This window comes from Coccidioides immitis, assembly GCF_000149335.2.
Source record: "Coccidioides immitis RS genomic scaffold supercont3.5, whole genome shotgun sequence".
NCBI lineage: Eukaryota > Fungi > Ascomycota > Eurotiomycetes > Onygenales > Onygenaceae > Coccidioides > Coccidioides immitis.
Genome location: NW_004504307.1, coordinates 2,891,466 through 2,910,317, shown reverse-complemented (window position 1 = coordinate 2,910,317; position 18,852 = coordinate 2,891,466). Strand labels below are relative to the sequence as shown.

The window sequence follows — 18,852 nt, the reverse complement described above, 5'->3', positions numbered from 1 at the left end:
CGCAGCGCCCCAACGACCGCCATTGTGCATCCGCGAGGCCGTCACGATGCACCGCCTCATGCTCCGAGGCATCCAGTGCTACGGCTGTCGCAGCCATGTCATCCAGTCTTTTCTGGCCATCGCTGATATCACTTTTCCCGCGCCTCTATACCACAAACCATGCCCTCGATCTCCGTTACACCACCAGAGCAGCTTTTCATCATTACACGGTCAGCCCTTTCGGGGCCAGTCCATAGCCCGCAGCGCATCTTCTGGCGAGCCGTCCGTCGACAACAACGGTAGCGAGCAATCTCCAGACGCTGCCAGTCAATCCAACGAACATTTGCCGTGGTATCTCAAGGAAGAGACTGCGGAGCTCGCTTCTCACCCGCTTGGGCAACAGCAGTTGATCCCACCGCTGCCAGACAACCCTCCCCCAATGCTGGAAGATCTTCTGCAGCACATCTCGGTTGACATTGGTCTCGATGATCTCTCTCTCCTCGATCTGCGAAATCGCAATCCTCCTCCAGCTCTTGGCGCAAACCTGATCATGATCATCGGGACCGCTCGCAGTGTAAAGCATCTCAATGTCGCTGCGGATCGACTGTGTCGTTGGTTAAGGAGTACTTACAAATTGCAACCGACCGCAGACGGCCTTTTGGGTCGAAACGAATTGAAGATCAAACTGCGAAGAAAGGCCCGCCGGGCGAAGCTATCTAGCAACGTGTCATCTTCTTTTGAGGAAAAAGACGATGGGATCACAACTGGGTGGATATGTGTGAACGTTGGTTCTGTTGAGAACGGGAAACCGGCCGCGGGAGCACAGAAGCGCGATTTTGCCGGGTTCGGAAACGTCGCGGATGGTGCTCGAATCGTGGTACAGATGCTCACTGAAGAAAAGAGAGCCGAGCTCGACTTAGAAGGCCTGTGGAATGGCAACTTTCCACCGCGATCTCCAAGCGAACTGCGGGCTTTCGAGCAACAATTCGAACAATTCGCCGAAAAGGCGGCTGCAGAGGCAACAAATGGAAGAGGCATGTATCGCGACTCGAGATCACATGCAACGGGTTCTGGCATAGACCCCGGACAAAGAAGAGGTTTGCATACAAGCCGTCGCGTCCAAAACATCAGTATCGAGGCCGTTCTTTCACCCGGGATGGTACCTCGGCAAGAAGCGGCGTTGAACCATGAAGATCATTTGGTCTCTCCTCGCAATGCGCCAGCAAAGGCTTCAAGACCTCTCAATGTGCCTCCTGAGATCACATCATTGCTTCAGCATTTGGCTCAACTTCCCAGGGATGATGCACTCCGGGAATTGGGATCAGGTCCCCGAGATATAGGCTCCACATTATTTTTGCGTCTGTTCCAGCAGGCCTTGGACAACGCAGAGGATCCGGACGGTAATATTCTTGCGAAATTGGAGCTGATCCGTATCGCCGTCACTCTACAGCATCCTCAGTATACAAAAGCGGATTTATTCGATGCTTTCAAGGAGCTGGCTGCTTCAGGATATGACATCTCTGAGTCTCAAGCACTGCAGACGGTCAAAACACTGCTCTCTTTTGGCGACAACGATGCCGATGTCTCTAATGTCGCGAGACGCGTCCTGCGATCTGATATAGATCTGGCACTCAAGGTTCTCAACCACATGAGCTTGCGTGGTATGGACATTCTTAGTCGCGAGGTCTTCTCGATGCTCTACACCGCGTCCGGATTCCAAGTTCCGGTCCGCCCAACCAACGATAACTTAAGTCCCAGTTCCGTTGAAACAGAAAAGTCCACTCCGGTGTCGGCGGAAGAGCTTAACGAAGTGCGCCTTGTTCAGGATCGTCTTCGCAAAATCATGGATGCCTTCGATGTTAAGTTTGGACCTGAGCAGTTTCTGAGCCTCCTCCGATTTCACTTCCACCATGGAAATTATGACCAATTCTGGGCTATCTGGCGGAAGATGTCACTTTTGCAACTTCCCCGATCAAAGGAGTTTTATGTGCTACTCTTCCGCCTCCATGCCGAGAGAGGGAACCAAAAGAGAGCGGCCGAGTGCCTGTCGTCATGGGTTCCTATGATGGCACGGGAGCAGCCACCTGTCCACCTTGACGCCGACATTGCAAGAGTGGTGATGGCATGTTTACTGGTGGCCAATCCGGATGTCAAGCAGAGGGCGGACGCAGGCGACCCCGGCGAGTATCCCAACCTGTGGAACAGATGCTGGAATGCCCTGGTGGCGAGTCAAACGGTCCAGGAATAAAATACTTTCGATGTGTTGTATTACTACGATCAATTGCAAGCTCTTCTCCGGCCATATCTATTGCAGGCGTTTTTGTCAGGTTTCTTTTTTGGGGTTGCATTTGTGGTATATACCACTTATTATTTGTTTAGAGTGTTTATTTTCTTTTCTGCAACATTGTACTGTACACAATTTCCTGTAGCGATAATAATTGGAAGAATGAATATCTGCAAATCCATTGCACTTTTTCTTCAAGTGGATCCAGAATGAGTTATATAATTTTCTCCTTCCGCTGACGGACCAGCCGCATGCTGCAGGGATGCACTATGTCTACCGATCAACCAAGTAGCCACACAGTTACACACGACACGGCAAAGGAATGGACGTCCTCACCACACCTGTTCAATAGCAGTTTTGAAAAAAAAAAAAAAAAAAAAAGGTAGTTCAACCGACGGACGAGCGAACAACCATCAAAAAAGTGGAGTCACGGGGAATCGAACCCCGGACCTCTCCCATGCTAAGGGAATGTTATACCACTAAACCATGACCCCTTTTTGTTGTAGGAGGACCGAGCGCAGTTGACATGTTGTGCAGATCGGGTTTTGGTGGACGGCGGAATTCGGAGATCCTTTCACGGCGCGGGCAGAGCAAGAGATCAAAAGCTACCTTTTTGCATTGAAGCTTTTTGTCATCTTTTTTTCTTTTTTTTCCCTTTTTTCCTTTTTTTTCTCTTTTTTTTAACTGGTTCTTTTTTGCGTACTTTTGTCTGTGTGGCGCATGTGTGTGTGTGTGTGTGTGGCTGCCGCTGCTGAGTAAGCTGCGCCTCGTGAAATAAAGTTACCGCGGCTCAACGGGGCTTTTTTGGCAACCTTGCTGGCGGACGCGAGAAGTTGGGCGAAAGCTGGGGAACAGCAACAAAAAAGGGCACCTCGATTCTACAGTCCCTTCTCAGATTTTTCCCGTGAGATCAGAAGAGCTGGCGATGCTCCCTGGTCAAGAATGGAGTATATGTCCGCTCTGCAGAATGATTTCGATGACTTCAAACCGTCCTTGTTTGGTAAGGAGAATCTGCTGGGCTGAAGCCGGGGGAGCTGCTGGCATGCCGAAAAACACACAAAGCACCCCTACCCGCCTCCCTGAAAAAGCACTTTGCTGACGCTCAAAGCTTGAGTAGAAATTCTCTCTGAGCAGCAGCTATCTGCTCTCCTTCCGCCTTCTCTCCGCTACCTTCTCGCTGTAGCTACACACCGCCATCCTCGCTACCTTCTCCGCATCCTCAACTCCTTCGACGAAGTCTACGCGCTGCTCTCTCTGGTCGTGGAGAGGTATTACCTCAAGACCTTCGGCGGCTCGTTCACGGAGAACTTCTACTCCTTGAAGCGCGAGCGTGTTCTCGAAATTAAGAATGGCGAGGTTCCAAGAGCGCAACTGGGTGCCGCTGGGCCCGTGCGGGATACGTTGAAGCTCCGTAGTTCGGATGTATGGAGGAATCTAGCCGTGCTGGTCGGACTGCCGTATCTAAAACGGAAATTGGACGAAGGATACGACATCCACGCTGCTCCGCAGGCGGCGCTGGCGATGGGAGGAGGTCCGAGATACAATCCGGCCGACGACCTGCCGCACAATCCGACCATCCGCCAAAGGTTGATGTTCTACTACAAATGGTTCCTGAGGAACGTCTATCCTTCGATCAACGCGGCGTACTATTTTTCGATTCTGGCGTTCAACCTCGCCTATCTCTTTGATAACACGAAGTATTCATCTCCATTCCTCTGGCTGATCGGAACACGAATCAGGCGTTTGAGCTCGGCGGATCATAAAGCTATCGCATCGATAACCGAACCGAAACCTCTCGGCGGTGCCAGCGCACGACCTGGGGCAAGCCGCCTCGGCATGCTCAGCCCACGCAACCTGTATCCACACGTGCTGGGCTCGCTAAAATTCCTCCTCCCAGCGTCAATATTTGCTCTTAAATTCCTAGAATGGTGGCACGCAAGCGATTTCTCCCGCCAGCTAGCCCGAAAGGCGACCGAGGCGCTCGATCTCCCCGCTCCAGTGATCTCAGGGATGCCACCACCACCACCACCTCCCTCGATCAAACCCACTCTCCCATCGGCATTGAAGCAATCCGGCCAAACCAAGCTCACCACGCTCCCCACCTCTTCCACCTCCACAACCACATCCACATCCACATCCACATCACCGCCCACCACGTCAAAACACCGACAGGCCCCGATCTCCTCCACCTCATACCTCCCCATCTTCACCGTCCCGATCCCCAGACCGGACTCCTCCACTTCTTCCTCCCAAGACACCCACAACACGTGCCCGATCTGTCTTCACCCGCTGGTCAACCCCACCGCGTGCCAGACCGGCTACGTCTTCTGCTACAGCTGCATATTCCGCTGGCTGAACGGCGAGCATGACCGACAGCTCGACTTCATGAACGGCACCGGCGGTGAGTGGGACGATGACCCGGATGCGGACGGGGAGAATGGGACTGAGGGTGCTGGGGTCAAGGAGTACGGCGAGAAGGGTGCTGCGGAGGGAGAGTCTGCGGGGAAGAGTAGGGCTGGTAAGTGGGAGAGTGGGAAGGGACGGTGTCCGATCACCGGGAGACGGGTGCTGGGTGGAACGGAGGGGCTTCGCAGGGTGCTTGTGTAGATTTTGATATCACTTGTATAGTTATTTATTTACCCTCCTTTGGGGTTGGATCTGATATATGCACCAGCATCCATGTAGTTTTCCTTTAGGCAATTTTAGATGAATTATTATGAAATAGTGATTTAATGTGTATATTTTTAAGCTCACATAGCACACAGGAATGCCTCAGGTAACTGTATATACTATACTTTGTTCAATATATATGCTGCTCTATATCCATGTATATAATTGTATCACAGTGTATATGTGCACTGAAAAAAGAGAGTCAAAGCACGAAACGCTGCCTGTGTATCAATATGGACAGCCCAAAAAAGGGAGCCGTCCAAAATGGCTGATGAGTGAGTATCAACGCATGCCAAACAAAAAAACGCCATCGAACCTTTCAAAGGTCCCAACATTATTCAGAAAAAGCAAAGGGCACCCACCAAACAATCTAAAAACGAATGCGCAAAAGACAAGAAAGTCCCCGCCATTAAAAAAAAAAAAAAAAAAGGAAACATGGCAAACACAGGACCATGCATGCCCACGTCATCAAATACCCAACCACCACTTCCCCCTCTCATACACGAAAAAGCTGGTCGCCACCATCGGTATAACCTTCATATACCCAATCGTCAACCCCACGAAGAACCCCCTAAACCCTTTCTCCATCCACACCACTCCAGCGGTCTCCAAAATACTCATCCGGTGTCCGTCTCCCACGGCCCCCGCGACCTGCATTCTCCGCCGGATGACTTCCAGCGGGTACGACGAAGTCTGGGAGACCAGGCCGGACAGAGCTCCGGAGAACAGTTCGGCGGAGGCCTTGAGCTGGGCGCGGTGGGAGCGAGGCTGTTCCTGGCCGGAGCGGGTGAACCGTTCTGAATCCGGGATGGTGGTGTAGGGCGCTAGGCTCGGGGAGCGGAGCCAGTCGCCGATCGTGTCGTGGGTGAGGAAGGACATGCCCGCGTAAGGGAACATGCCGACGAGGGTTGGCGAGAAGCCGCGGTAGAAGTTCGACAGGCCCCCCAGCGGCGCAGCGCGCTTGACGGCCGAAGCGACGGCTGCAGGGCCGGGTCTGGATCCCTCCACCGCGGCGGCCGTGGTAACTGAAGAAGAGGACGCGGAAGTCGCGGCTCCGCCGTTTTCATGGTAAATCTGCGAACAAATTTTTCTCAAGGACGATCTAGAATTATGCTTCGTTTCAAACGCCAGCCGTACTCGAATAAGCTCTAATGGATATGTGCAAAAAACTGACGAAATGCCTGCCAGGCTGCCGCTTATCAGCCGGCGGAAGGGAGTTTCATTTTGTTTAGTGGGAATTATGACGGCACGGATCTGTTCGTAGGCTAAGAATTTGATAGCGGCGTAGGGGAATATCCGCAGAAGTGTGGCGGAGTGCCCTTTGAACAATCCGCGGACGCCTTCATGCTGATTGATCGATTTCATAGCCGACACAACACCGAACCAGCTGGTGGAATATTTGGCAAACTGTGGATTCGAAGTCTGGAACAGGATCTTGACTCTGTCGAGAGGGCCGACCACCGTTTTGGCCTAAACACAAAAAAAAAAAAAGGTAAAACATTAATTAGCAAAAAAGCCCTCGATGAAGATCTTAACGGCATATCTCGGAGTCGTAGAACACAGAGAACTTCAAAGAAAAAAAAAAAAAAAAAGGAAAGCAAGAACCTGTGGACTACACAGAGGAATCTACTTACCGCACATCCGGCCAAACCCCCAGCCAACCCGCTACGAAGCAAATAATCCAAGCTCCGCTTATCCACCTCTTTCGCACCCGCTCCGCCGCGTTTTCTCATTCCTGGCTGCGCTCCCTCAGCAGTGGTAGTGGTAGCACTAGTAGCAGCAGCAGCGCGCACAGCAGCATGCTGGTCGGTATCTGACACCGGCCGCGGCCGCGGCGGTGATGATGATGATGGTGGTGGTGGTGATGGTGATGTTGCTGTCGCAGGTGCCATCTGGCTCGTGTGCGACATGATCATCGGGCCTCGGGAAATGCTTTCCGTCTGAAGATCGCAGAGTGGCCGGGCAGTGGCGATTGGGAGATGTGAAGGAGAGGGCGATGAGGGCAGATGGTCCGCATTGTCCGGGACGGGGAGGACGCCTGACATGCACCGGAAATTAAAGAAAGAAAGGAAAGGTGTGAAGTGTATGCTTTCGTTGTTGATATATCTCTCTCCTTTTCTTTTTTTTTTGTTCTTTTTGGTGTATTGTTCTGGCGCTGGCTGGCTTTGGAAAAAGCAGCCCACACAAACAACCCAGAGTCGAAGGGGGCGGGATTTTTTGGTGCGGCTTCGTCGCGGGGAAAAAGAAAAGAAAAAAGGGCGCTAAAGGACTGTCCCACGTGACCTGTGCCCGCATTTCGTCAGGATTAGTCATCGCAATTTCTCCGAAATTTGCTTACTACGCGCACGCTGATTGGCTGATGGCCGGCTAGGGTTTGGCTTCCGGCGCCGAAAAGCCGACGCGATTTTGCCGGAGAAGCCGCCACGTGACATCCCTGCAGGCCGAAATCGAAAACAATCGCAGAGAGAGAAAATGAGAGAGAAAAAGAGAGAGAAAAAAAGAGAGAAAAGAGAGAGAAAAAAGAGAGAGAAAAAAGAGAGAGAAAAAGAGAGAGAAAAGAGAGAGAGCGAAATCGAAGATGATCATAGAACTGTGCTTGGTTGTTTGTGCTGCTCCAACTGGTATACTAGAATTCAAAATAATAAACCATGTACTCCGTACATAGTGACGATGGGCCCCCCCACCAATTCTATCTGTTTTCCTCCAAAATATAATAACGCCCCCCCTTTCTTTGATCAGAGCCGGTGGGATACAGACACACGCACACACGCTCGCCGAAGATGCCAGAAACTCCCCCCAATATGCATATCAGTTCGCTCGCGTATGTGAGGCAAAAAAAGGGGCAAAAATTAAAAAAAAAAGAACAGCGCCAACTATATCTCTATTAAAAAAAAAAAAACACCGAAATCAATATCTCCCAATAATTGATTGGGCTTCTTCAACTCACTCCGCCCAAGGTGTTTGAACACTGGGTCAAAACAGCTACTCATTCTTGCCGCCCCCTCTCCCCCCAAAAAAAAGAGGGAAAAAAAAAAAAAAAAAAAAAAAAAAATGCTGAGCGGGGTACTTCGATTCCAAACCGCATGCGCAGGCCAATGATCAATGACAAAAAAATCGTGTCCTGGGATACCGGGTTGGCTCGCCAAACGGTCAACCCGATCTAGAAACATACCAGGAAAAAAAAGGGGGGGGGGGGGGGGGGGGGGAAGTATGTCATCAAATCGTTAGTTTTCTTTTCTTTTTTTTTATTTTGGAATATCCCGCTGGCAGAAGCCGGCGGCGCCTAGAAATTGTACCGCGTACCCTGTCTGGCCAGCGGCTTGCCCTGGCGATTCAGCATCTTCAGCTCTCTAGCGTTGTCCATCGATCTCTTCGCTCTTTTCGTAGGGCGTTCTGGTTCAATGTGCAGATGACCGTTATCCCGTAGAGCCGTCGAATTTTTCCACTTCAGGCAATGGAAGTTGCTGTAATCGGTGTACGTCTTCGTCCGCGTGGACATCCTCGTCGGAGGCTCCTCCTCCAATTCCACCTTGGATGCATGCTGCGACAGATGCTCCTTTCGGTTCTTCATGTACTTGGCGATGTTATCCCTGTGAAGCTGGAGCTCTTTGCGCAATTTAATCTCGCGGACTCCTCGACTATCGAGCCAATTGATAAGCTCGTCCAGCTCGTCTGGGTCCTCGTAATATCCCCATTCCTGGGCATTGAGCATGCTCGTGGGCCCTTCTTCGGCCCTTTTACGCTCGGCAACAGTCATACCAAACTCTTTGAAATATGATCGGTTCAATTCGTCGGGAAGATCGATGAACCCTTCACGCTCGATCTCGTCGGGACCTTGCACCCATATTCTTCCATTGGCGTAACCTGCAGACGCCGTCGAGCTATTGGGAAGGCCTTCGTAAGGCATTCCGTTTCGTTCAAACCAATAGTAGCGATTCCAAAACCGATCTTTTCCAAGAACGCGGGTCCTGGGACAATCCGCCTCGCGCAGGTCGTTATCAAGGACGGCTATGTCCGCCTCATACGCCTTGACCTTGGCCTTAAGGTCTTCAATCTTCTTAAGCACCCGTTGGTATTGTTTCGTTCCCTTCGGTAGCTTGGCAGCCAGTTCTTTACGCAGCCGTTCCTCTTCCTGTCTTCGCTTGCGTTCGAGCTCCCTATCAGCTCCTCCACGTAGAGAGCGACCAATATAGGATTCTTCTTCCTCGTCTGACTCGCTAGTGGCCTCCGATTCTTCTTCGGTTCCGGGTACCTTCGATTCGGCAATCTCCTCTGGCTCCGGAGCGGGAGAAGGAGGGCGCTCCGGCTCAAGTTCTTTCCGTTCTTCATGTAGCTTCCGTAGCTCTTCGAGGCTGTGGACATATTAACATCGATCATCTCCGAGAAAACGTTTCACACATAGGGGTTTCAGGTGAGTACTCACGTAGCTTTTCGAGCGCGCTGCAGCTCAATCTTCTCTTTCCGGAACTCGGTCATTTGGTTGCTACACTCTTCAAGGTAATTCTTGATAGCTTTTGTTTCAAGAGTGAGCATGCAGATGATCTGTAGCGCCTGTATACGTAGGTTTATGTTGAGGGTAGAATATTGCTCCTGGGCGGTCTCTCGTGTCGGTTCGGCATCCAGGGGTGCAAGATGAGAGAGAATTTCATCGCAAATCTTCTGCAACCTTGGCCGACTCGACAGTCGGTATAGGAGACCGATCATCACAAGCTCCCATCCGCCATTCTTGAAATCGCGCTTCCGCACACGGTCGATCCACCCGTACTCCGTAAACATCTCGGCAGCCCGGTGGACTTTAATATCAGCGGTGGTGGAACGACTGCGTGGTGGAGGCTTCGTATTGTTGATCTCAACCCGTGCCAGACTACTTCTTGTTGTTCTTCGAGTCGGCACCGGTTCGGGCTCAGGCTCGGGCTCAGGTTCAGATTCCTCTGACTCCTCCTCGGAGTCTTCTTCCGGGGCCGCAGGTAAAGATATTTGAATAGCACCTTCCTGATCTTTTTCGGAGTTAACAAGTATTTTCAGCACGGCGCAATGGATCTCTGTGAAGAGTTCGCAGTTGATATCATCGGAGGAAAAGCGCATTGCCTCGAGAAAGTCATCAAAGGTGAACGAGTCAAGCTGGAACACTTCACAATATACGTTCAACGTGTTCCAAGTTTCGAGAAGGGGCCCGACAGATTCCATTTTGAGGCCTAGGTCGAGTTTCTCGGCAGTTTCGTCATTGGTCAAGAAGCGTAAGCTTGGGCGCCGGGCGCCGTCGGTTGGCGGTATGTCGAGATCCTCGATAGGATATTTGATCGGGGCCGGCGGAGGCGGTGGTGGGGAGGGCGGTAACTTGTTGTTAATGATGACTGAAAATTCTGGAAGAAGGGCCACCGGTGCTTCAGAGGGAGGTGGTGGCCTGTGTTTATCGTTCTTTGGCAGTCTAAACGATGGGTTGCCGTTTAATGATCGTCTATAGGCTTCGTACTGTTCCTCCTTTGCCTTTTCAAGCTCCTGGGGGGTTTTCGCCTTCTGACCTTTCGTGGATGGCTTCAACTGCGGGCGTTGCGAGGCAAAGAATCCAAATAACTTTTCGTCTTCCTGCTTATCTGCCGACACCTTAGCCTTCTTTCCCGCTTTATTCCCGTATTGAAGATGCTGAGGAACCTCGGTATCGATATGGTAGTATTCAGCAATATGCGGCTTGACCAGCCAGGGCGCACCGTTCCAGGACTCTCTCGACACTGTATTCTTGATGAACGACCTCAACATCTGTTTTGTGAATATTTTCCGATCACGCGCCAGATGTTCGTCATCCACCAACGCTTCTTCGTTTTGACGGTTGGTAAGTTTCACCAGGTACCGGGATGACGCCCTCCGTTCTAAGGTCCCATCTGATCGACAGATTTCTGGGAATCTTGCCTTCTCGCGAACCACCCCCTGTAGCCGAGAGCCATTTGTAAGTAACACGGTGACTCGTTCGCCGGGATAGAAGTCCTGCTTGAAATCCTTGAAAAATGTAAGCTCGACAGTTGTTTTTAAATTCGGCTCTGCTCTGGAAAGGGGTACCTCGTAAAGCTGATCCACTGCGTAGCAAATATCAGTAAACTGCTTCCGGTGGTTTTTTTTTTTTTTTTTTTTATTTTTTTTTTCAACCTCAGGGTGCTCTCTTACCAAGACTATCTATTCTTGACACGATGGAGAATTGGACCTTGCGCAGCACCGGCTCCTTCAGGGCCTCGGGAAAGGCGTTATCCACTTCTCTGGAACCCTCAGCCTATACATCACAGTCAATGCTGTTTTCCCAGAAGCTTGGTGTCAATCTGGTACGACATACTTCGCTTCTCAAGGCCTCGAAAAAGGTAAGGGATGAGTGACCGGTGATCTCGCATATAAACCGCTTCTATACAGGATAACTGAGGTTATTCGAATTGCCCACAGCCATTGTAACCAGCATCAACACCCCCGAAACCCCGACAGGACCAAAGGCAGACGGGTCGCGGAGCAACAACGGAGCAAAAAGAAGAAACCGGGGGAGAGCTCCATACCTGCTTGTAGAAATTCATTCTGGCGAGAGGTTAGCCCTTTTTTTTTCTGCTTCTTCCTTGAACGCACAAAGTTTTGGGAATATGGCGACAACAGCAGCGGCCTCTTACCTCTGCAAAAACGGCTCGTAGCTCGTGAAAACCTCATCTGTCTCGGGAATGACCCAAACCTAGTGAGATTCGAGCGGTATCAGCAACCAAGTGCAAAAAAAAAGTTCTCCCCCCCTTTTAAACCGGTCCAGTCGCATACCTCTGAGCTGTCATCTTCAATGGTCGGCTTCGGGAGATACTGAACGGGTTTGCGCTTGAATAACACCTAGAAGAGCGGAGCGGCGGCAGTGTCAGCGGTGGTATGGCGGCAGGTATGGGGGTGTTGTTCTGTACCATCTTGACGATTTTCGCGGAACGCGAACGGGATCGGACCGCGTGTGAGTAGGTTGAGGAAACAGATAAGACGCCGGGGGCTAGGTTTGCCCGTGAGGCTCCGCGAAGTCTTGGACACGAAGAGAGCTAACTCAGCCTGGGTTGAATGTGGTAGTCAGCACGGAAGTCCAAGATGGAAATTTTTTTTTCCCTTTCTTTCTTTTCCTTTTTTTTTTTTTTTAATTGGGTTCCTTTTCTTCAAGATTCACTGGTCTATAGATGTTTTTTGTGGATGGAAAGACGCGTTGTTCCGATAGCTCTGCAAGAAGCGGCGTCGAAGGGCTAGGCTGCTCACCTGGTGGAAACCTCATCACGCGTAGCTGCTCGAGCGGAAGCCTCCAAAAAAAAATAAATAAATAAATAAATAAATAAAAAGGGTAAGCAAGGCCAGCCGGGGAGAGAGACACGACGGGGAGAAAAGCGAATGGTGAGTCGAGGAAGACGGCGGCGGAGAGGTGGTAGGCAGCGAGGAGGATGGATGGAGGTTGATGCGTGGGTGACGGGGAAGAGGAGGAGGGAGGAGAAAACCATTTTGGGTGGAAGAAGGGGAGGACGAGGAGGGCCGCTGCACTAATCGGGAATGGGGGGGGTTTTGGTTCCTGATGGGGAATAGGGCCGGGGCCAGCGACTTGCGTGGGTGGGAGCGCCGGAAGGGCGGCGGTATCAACGTATGGGCGGGTACATCTTCCCCAACCCCAAAATATATAGATTTATATATATAGGCACGCGAGAGCACATACATATCTATGTCTACTCCGCCGCGATGAAGTCGCTGAACGGGTGACCGCCGGGTTATCCAGATTCACGATCACGGCCCTGGTTCAAACTACAGAGTACCTCCGTACCGGGGGAAAACATACATACATTCACGGTTAACTTAGCTAGCTGGCCTCGCGGAGCTCGAACTGCAGACGAGATCTCTCTGTGTAATTGCCGTTCCCGTCCCGGCGCTGAGAACATCCCCAGATACACAGTTCCTCCCCCCCTTTTTGGTCCCGAGCAACGACTTTCTGCGGCCTTCGACGAGTTTTCGACGCGGTGGACCGGGGGACGGTGACGTATCGACTAAGCTTTGGCTGTATGTAACTATGGTAATGGCGGGTACATAAAGGTGTCTAGTGTGCCGCGCGGGAAGGCTGTAAGTTACTCGGAGCTGAAAACACAAAATTTCCATTTTTTCACCCCAAATCATCACAAGCTCGATAAAGAGAACAGCTCTCTTTTTTGTTTTTCTTCTTCTTCTTCCTTATTTTTTTTGTGCTTCCAGTGGCGGCTCAGCAGAGTACCAGAATGGGGGGGAATTCCTTGCCAAGACGCCAGCCCAAGCCGATCTGCGCTCAGGTTCGTTCCTTCGCCCGGCTGCGCTGCTCGTTTGGTCGTTGAAGGAGAAGGAAAAAAAAAAAAGACGCCTCCATCTCTGCCCTCGTCCCGCTGCACCGTCAACCTCCCCCTGCCATCCCGCCCACGCACCCAACCCCCAACGTATGAGTACTCGTTCTGCTCGGAATCGAGCGGCGATTCACGTTGAATACCTTTATTTCTGCTTTTTTCATTAATTTACCCAAGCATCTACACCCTCACATCAGATTGATGCCTTCTTCCACCTCCGCCCCCTTCTCTCTTCCCCGGGCGGCCCGAGCAACCCCCACCACTCTTCCTCTCTATCTAGCAAGCTTCCTCCTCGGCATCGGAACCCGAAAGGCTCATATTCTCTCCAACTCACGCAGTCTCTCTTTCCACTAACACAACCAGTCATTGCCATCAGTCAAGGTCGGCGCCATCTTCACTTCTTCCATTTTCCCCCCCCCTACTAGGGACCTGACTTTCCCATGCCACTCGAAACCTATGCGCTTCGTATGAGGTGGAGCGGGCAACAGACCGCCTCTCAACCCTGAATAGGCATCCTTCAATCTCTAGTTCTCCTCATGATCCAAAGGACATTCACTTCGCTGCAGCTTCCTTCGCGTTTGGCAGGAGTGCGCTACGGCCTTCTTGTTTGGTTTGCGCCATGCAAAAGCAGCCTTTTTCTTAGAATCCATTACCACCAGAAGCTACTACACATCCAAAAATTCATGTTTATGCAGTGTTTCCAAACAAAGCTACCATGCCCAATGACCTTACCATCTTTTCACAAGCTCCTCAAGGGAGGCCCCCTTTTTACCAGGATGTCTATATCTAGAGATATGCAATGGCAAGTACCTGGTAGATAGACATATGTTAGGCTTCTGGATGGAGGTATACGAGCGTACGATGAGCTCGGAGCGGTATATACCTCTTTTATATATGTGTCCCTTCAGTAATCTTTTTAATAGTCGCCAACTTCACGATGGGGACTGGACGCTGAATGAGATTTCAGATTATACCATATATGGCGTGGTGTATTATTTCTTCCTGGTAATAGGCCCGCAGTCAACTTTTTGCCTGCACAAAGAAGGGCGATCGAGATACTACAATGAATGCTCCTAAGACGTAAAGTAAACCACCATAAACCCAACCCAACTACCCACCACCCCAAGCGCCGCATACGAACTCGTAAACATCAACGGCAGAAACTCCATCCTGCCCCCAAACAGCCACCCGTGCACCAGCGAGCAGTACACGATCAATGGAATCGACACCGTGTCATACAGCAACGAAAACCGATCCAGCAAGAACACCCTCGGCCGCGCCGGCACGGGAGCCAGCCGCTCAAACGTAAACAGAAACAGCACGAGCCAGAGGACGGTGTACACCGTCTTCACGGGGAACTCTGCGGCCGTGAAGAGGAGCGGGAACAGGGAGACGTGCCCTGCTACGGCGAGCGGGCGGAAGGCGCCGAGATAGCGAAGATCTTTGAGGGCTAGGAGGCTGAAGGGCAGGATGATGAGAAGGATGGCCTTTTCGTGGACGTGCCAGCCGAAGAGGAAGGCGGCGTAGGCGCAGAGGGTGATGGAGCCGACGAAGTTGTCCCAGTTGGGCTGGAGCCAGAGTTTGAGGAGTGGGAGCTGTTGTGTGTTTCCTTTTGTAAGCTTGGTTTCATTTGTGGGAGTGGGAAGGAATATATATATATATATATATTTTTTTTTTTTTTTTTTTTTTTTTTTTTTGGGGGGGGGGGGGGGGGGGGGGTGTTCGATATCTTACCAGTTGGAAGAAAAGAGTTAAAGCGAATGTGTGCTCTTTCTTCACTTCGGGCAGGATGGCAAACGAAGTGTCACCAACGAGACCTCGCGTCACACTTGTGAGTGCATCCGCTTTTATAGGAAGTCCAAGGCGAGGGGCGACTGTTTTATGGGGATTTATCAGCATAAGGAGGTAACAGGGTAGGAGTATGGAGAGTCAAGTGTGTACCTGGGATAAGGACTCTATCCACAAATGAATACATTGCCCAAATGTTCGGCGCCCAGTACGCATGGCATAGCCCTCTTGAGAACGGAAATAGCCTCTCCTTGATCTGGTTTAACTGCCCCCAGTACACGAACGGACCAAACGCAGCAGCAAACACGCTAGTAACTCCAATCCCTAGCTTGATGATGTTGCCAAACCGTGGACGGAAGACGGAATTTGGATCGAGACAGTATGCTCGAAGGAGATACACAAAATATGCCAGGGAGAGGTAAAGGTATATATGCTTCAGGCATAGCAAGATTGCAAAAGTGACTCCGCTATAAAGGAGTGTGGACTGCTTGCGGGCCAGAACAATTGATAATATCAAGATCCCATACAGGAATCCATTGTACTGAAAGTGGATGTGATCAATAATCAACAAGCCTGGCGAAAGGAGAATAGAAAGACTGGCCGCGTGGGCCAAATGCTTGCTGGGAGCAGGCACGGACTTGATATATCTTACCAAGGCGCCAAGTCAATAAACTCAGCTGTGTCCATCGAGCGTAAAAACAATATATATATATAGAAAGAGAGAAACAAACGTACCGATTTAATGCATAAACCAGCATCAACTCTAGGAAAATAACGGATGACCGCTGGAAGTATATCGTCTGCCAGGAATCATAGTTGAGATTTCCCAATTGCAGCATTGCAGGGTCAACAAAGAATGCCACTTTCGACAATAGCCACTCGAGGCCCGCGAAGAATGGCGGATAATCGAGTGTCCATTCTGAAGTTTTCTACTCGTTCATCAGCGCCATCTTTGCACTGACATTGAACAATAGGAAGTGGAAACCCTTACCTCATAGTACCAATCCTGCACAGGCAGAGAATGCGTGATAGCAAGCCAATTGCGGTGGACTTCGAAATCCGTAGACTTGCTAATAACATGGTCTTAAGTCAGCACGCCAGAAAAAAAAAAAAAAAAAAAAAAAAGAAAAGAGGAGGTTGAGAATATAACTTCCACCTACTATGCTGGGAAAAGGAGGACCTTGAATGCTGCTGCCACAAGGGCGCATTGGGTCAACGAAGGGAAGAATTCAGCCATTGGGCATGACCGTCATCACTATACTAAGCTGGCAGGATAGACAACGGACGATCCAGCAGCGGAGGGACCACGACGACAACGACTCCTCGAGGTTCTTCTGCTTCCCGCTGCGTGTTTGCAGCTTTAACTCGCCAAATAAATTCGCCAGAGAGGACCTGTAAATTACCGTACGGGCAACATACAACTCCAATACATACGGCTGAATTGCTTGGCTGCCACGTGATTATGCAGCCACAGGCTGGGGTGTTTGGCCTGTTTGCTTGTGGCTGCGGCGCTGCGTGAGGACAAACTGGCCGGTTGAATATCAGACGGAAGCCGAGCGGACAGGCACACAGAGCAACGAGAGAGGGAAAGGAGTCTGTCTTTTTGTTTTGTTTTATTCTTTTTCAGCTTTAAATTCATTTTGTCCATTTATTGTGATTAATTGTCCCTTTTGCTTTTGGGCAATTTTCTCCCAAGCTAGGAGCCGGAAGGATTGCTGGTTATCAACATACTTCTTGCTCGGAATATCTAAAACACACTCACTGTTTGAGCTTGAGCAAGTGCAGGCAGAATTCACTGGAAGCCCTCTGTTTTTGCAATCATTCTTTTAACAAAGGTCTTTTTTAAGACCTATAATGATCATACTGTTTTTCGGCTGTTATTAAGATTATCAGCATAAACATTTCAACCCTTTTGGACGCGGTGTTTCATTGCTCCCGCTATCAGGAAGACTTCGCTTCTTGCTTTTCTTTTTCGGAGGGGGGAAAACCGATAGCGCCTCATCCTATTATCATTAAAGATGATTCTATCATCCAGCATTGGCCGCATCCTGGCCCTGTCTTCGTCCCTGTTTGCACTATCCTCTGCTGATACCCTGGTTGAAAGAACAAGCTTTGGCAATGGAAATCGGTATGGGATTCCAGTCTCGTTTGGGGACGCGCCAATCTAATAACGTTTATAGTATCTCGGCGGACATGTCCTCGTTGCCGGGATGGCAACTCTCTGGAGATGGCTTCACCCCGGAGATAGTAAGTCGTCTCCCGCATCACCTAGAACCTGGGCCAAGAAGGGAAAAGGCATTAACGGGCCATAGATGTCCGATAGAATAATTATGACGCCGCCATATCCAGGCCGCAAACGAGGCGCCATGTGGGCACTTGATCCGTGAGTGTCCCGTAGCAAACCTCCTTTGTACTGCATTAACATCTACATCCAGTGTTTCTCAATCAGAGTGGACGGTCGATTTTGAATTCAGAGTCAATGGCGAGGATGGTCCAGGTGGAAATATCCAGCTTTGGTATGTTAAAAATGGCCAGGTTGATGTCGGGTCGCAAGATATCTACAGCGTTTCTCGCTTTGACGGGTTGGCCATCACCATCGATAGCTCACAAGGCGTAAGTACACGGCATCCTTCGACCAAAAAAAATTGTATTGGTTTCACGATTGCCTAACGTACTTTGAAGAGAGGCATGGTGCGTGGCTTTTTGAACGATGGTACTACCGACTACAGAACTCACCGGAATGTCGACAGCCTGGCATTCGGCCACTGCGAGTACTTTTACCGTAACCTTGGAAGACCATCGCAAATTATTATCAAGCAGACTATGTTTTCATTCGAGGTTCTAATTGATAAGAGAAGCTGTTTCCATACCAAAAAGGTTGGTTATCGCTTTCCCTTCTGGCGAAGATAAGTGTATTCATCTAGTTCTTTTTTTTTCCTTAGGTCTTCCTTCCCGTGGGCAACACGTTTGGAATCACAGCTTCGTCCACGGATTATCCCGACTCCTTCGAAGTCTTCAAGTTCGCCTTGTCCGTTCCACGACCAGGCAGCGACAGCGGCGCCTCTCAGAACCAGCGAAGCCATCAAGCCCAGCAGCCGCCTGTTCAAAGAAGTAACACAAACCAGCAGGCCTCCGCGGACGGCCTCTCGGGAGTTCAGACCCAAATCAAAAATATCCAAGATCGCCTCCACACTTTAAGCACCTCGACTGAAAGGCTCCTGAACGACCTCGCCCTGCTCTCCAAGAAGTTCGACGAACGCAACCAAGAACTCGCCCGCAACTCCGCTAATCGCGATCAGGTCAGCAGCGTGGACCAGAGGGTCATGAGGCTCGAGAGAATGATTGAACGCGTCCAAAAGGACCTCGCGGGCAAGGACTATCAGCGCCATTTCACTAAATTGGAAGAAGCTTTGCGACACTCGCACTCGGGTCTACTCGAGAATCTGCACGATTCCTCCCATCGTAAGTTTTTAAAACCCGACCCCCAACGGAAACCAAAAACTAGAGAGAAAGAAGGAGAGGAACAAAAAGAAACCAATGCGAAAAACAAGCAAGTGCTGACGAAAAATGACCAGGTATACTTTCATCCGCTCCTCGCATGGGCTTCTTCATCTTCCTGGTAGTAGCGCTTCAACTCTCCCTTGCCGGAGCTTATGTTTTCTACAAGAAACGCCGTGCAAATATGCCCAAGAAGTTCCTGTAAAATTAGATTAGTTGATCCTTCCATTCAAAACTAGGCCTCCCTTTTGTGTTTATGCTATTGACGTCTTGAATGAGATAAACTGGAGA

The 18,852-nt window shown here is 50.4% G+C and overlaps 6 protein-coding genes and 1 non-coding gene across 7 annotated transcripts; 3 read left to right on the top strand and 4 right to left on the bottom strand.

Annotated features, from left to right (window-relative positions):
* The first annotated feature begins 18 nt into the window (after positions 1–18).
* Positions 19–2,444, top strand: CIMG_09449 (ATPase synthesis protein 25, mitochondrial). Its single transcript, XM_001239827.2, has one exon. The coding sequence runs from the start codon at positions 47–49 to the stop codon at positions 2,225–2,227; it is 2,181 nt and encodes a 726-aa protein (XP_001239828.2). The 5' UTR covers positions 19–46; the 3' UTR covers positions 2,228–2,444.
* Positions 2,445–2,685: 241 nt separating this feature from the next.
* CIMG_15106 lies at positions 2,686–2,757 on the bottom strand. The gene has a single exon. It is a non-coding gene; the product is annotated as a tRNA-Ala (tRNA).
* Positions 2,758–3,205: 448 nt separating this feature from the next.
* CIMG_09448 (peroxisome biosynthesis protein) lies at positions 3,206–5,012 on the top strand (the record flags this gene model as incomplete). The annotated part of the gene is made up of 2 exons (XM_001239826.2): positions 3,206–3,263; positions 3,381–5,012. The coding sequence occupies 2 exons, from the start codon at positions 3,206–3,208 to the stop codon at positions 4,868–4,870; spliced, it is 1,548 nt and encodes a 515-aa protein (XP_001239827.2). The 3' UTR covers positions 4,871–5,012.
* Positions 5,013–5,401: 389 nt separating this feature from the next.
* Positions 5,402–6,978, bottom strand: CIMG_09447 (mitochondrial carrier protein LEU5; the record flags this gene model as incomplete). The annotated part of the gene is made up of 2 exons (XM_001239825.2): positions 5,402–6,403; positions 6,568–6,978. The coding sequence occupies 2 exons, from the start codon at positions 6,976–6,978 to the stop codon at positions 5,402–5,404; spliced, it is 1,413 nt and encodes a 470-aa protein (XP_001239826.2).
* Positions 6,979–8,182: 1,204 nt separating this feature from the next.
* On the bottom strand, positions 8,183–12,365 carry CIMG_09446 (DDT domain-containing protein). The gene is made up of 9 exons (XM_001239824.2): positions 12,182–12,365; positions 11,848–11,983; positions 11,714–11,779; positions 11,575–11,633; positions 11,467–11,485; positions 11,256–11,321; positions 11,093–11,195; positions 9,357–11,004; positions 8,183–9,285 (listed from the first exon to the last, which is right to left on the bottom strand). Exons 2-9 carry the CDS (start codon positions 11,848–11,850, stop codon positions 8,217–8,219), a joined length of 3,033 nt encoding a protein of 1,010 aa, XP_001239825.2. The 5' UTR covers positions 11,851–11,983; positions 12,182–12,365; the 3' UTR covers positions 8,183–8,216.
* Positions 12,366–13,895: 1,530 nt separating this feature from the next.
* Positions 13,896–16,407, bottom strand: CIMG_09445 (dolichyl pyrophosphate Glc1Man9GlcNAc2 alpha-1,3-glucosyltransferase). The gene is made up of 6 exons (XM_001239823.2): positions 16,224–16,407; positions 16,055–16,133; positions 15,799–15,992; positions 15,217–15,710; positions 15,010–15,149; positions 13,896–14,870 (listed from the first exon to the last, which is right to left on the bottom strand). Exons 1-6 carry the CDS (start codon positions 16,298–16,300, stop codon positions 14,349–14,351), a joined length of 1,506 nt encoding a protein of 501 aa, XP_001239824.1. The 5' UTR covers positions 16,301–16,407; the 3' UTR covers positions 13,896–14,348.
* A 235-nt stretch (positions 16,408–16,642) lies between these two features.
* On the top strand, positions 16,643–18,824 carry CIMG_09444 (lectin family integral membrane protein). Its single transcript, XM_001239822.2, has 7 exons — positions 16,643–17,191; positions 17,244–17,310; positions 17,376–17,446; positions 17,499–17,676; positions 17,746–17,940; positions 18,006–18,525; positions 18,639–18,824. Exons 1-7 carry the CDS (start codon positions 17,082–17,084, stop codon positions 18,764–18,766), a joined length of 1,269 nt encoding a protein of 422 aa, XP_001239823.1. The 5' UTR covers positions 16,643–17,081; the 3' UTR covers positions 18,767–18,824.
* The last annotated feature ends 28 nt before the right edge of the window (positions 18,825–18,852 follow it).

What these genes read in the sequence shown, in the direction of transcription:
- CIMG_09449 (XM_001239827.2), top strand. Translation starts at nt 47, where the DNA reads ATGCACCGCCTCATGCTCCGAGGCATCCAGTGCTACGGCTGTCGCAGC.
- CIMG_09446 (XM_001239824.2), bottom strand. An exon ending in TCGAGGCCTTGAGAAGCGAA is followed by an intron (nt 11,196 to 11,255) that starts GTATGTCGTACC and finishes TGTGATGTATAG; the next exon opens with GCTGAGGGTTCCAGAGAAGT. An exon ending in CAGCGCGCTCGAAAAGCTAC is followed by an intron (nt 9,286 to 9,356) that starts GTGAGTACTCAC and finishes ATATGTCCACAG; the next exon opens with CCTCGAAGAGCTACGGAAGC.
- CIMG_09445 (XM_001239823.2), bottom strand. Translation starts at nt 16,300, where the DNA reads ATGGCTGAATTCTTCCCTTCGTTGACCCAATGCGCCCTTGTGGCAGCA. An exon ending in TGCAGGATTGGTACTATGAG is followed by an intron (nt 15,993 to 16,054) that starts GTAAGGGTTTCC and finishes ATGAACGAGTAG; the next exon opens with AAAACTTCAGAATGGACACT. An exon ending in TAACTCTTTTCTTCCAACTG is followed by an intron (nt 14,871 to 15,009) that starts GTAAGATATCGA and finishes AACACACAACAG; the next exon opens with CTCCCACTCCTCAAACTCTG.
- CIMG_09444 (XM_001239822.2), top strand. Translation starts at nt 17,082, where the DNA reads ATGATTCTATCATCCAGCATTGGCCGCATCCTGGCCCTGTCTTCGTCC. An exon ending in GCTGTTTCCATACCAAAAAG is followed by an intron (nt 17,941 to 18,005) that starts GTTGGTTATCGC and finishes TTTTTTCCTTAG; the next exon opens with GTCTTCCTTCCCGTGGGCAA. An exon ending in TCTGCACGATTCCTCCCATC is followed by an intron (nt 18,526 to 18,638) that starts GTAAGTTTTTAA and finishes AAAAATGACCAG; the next exon opens with GTATACTTTCATCCGCTCCT.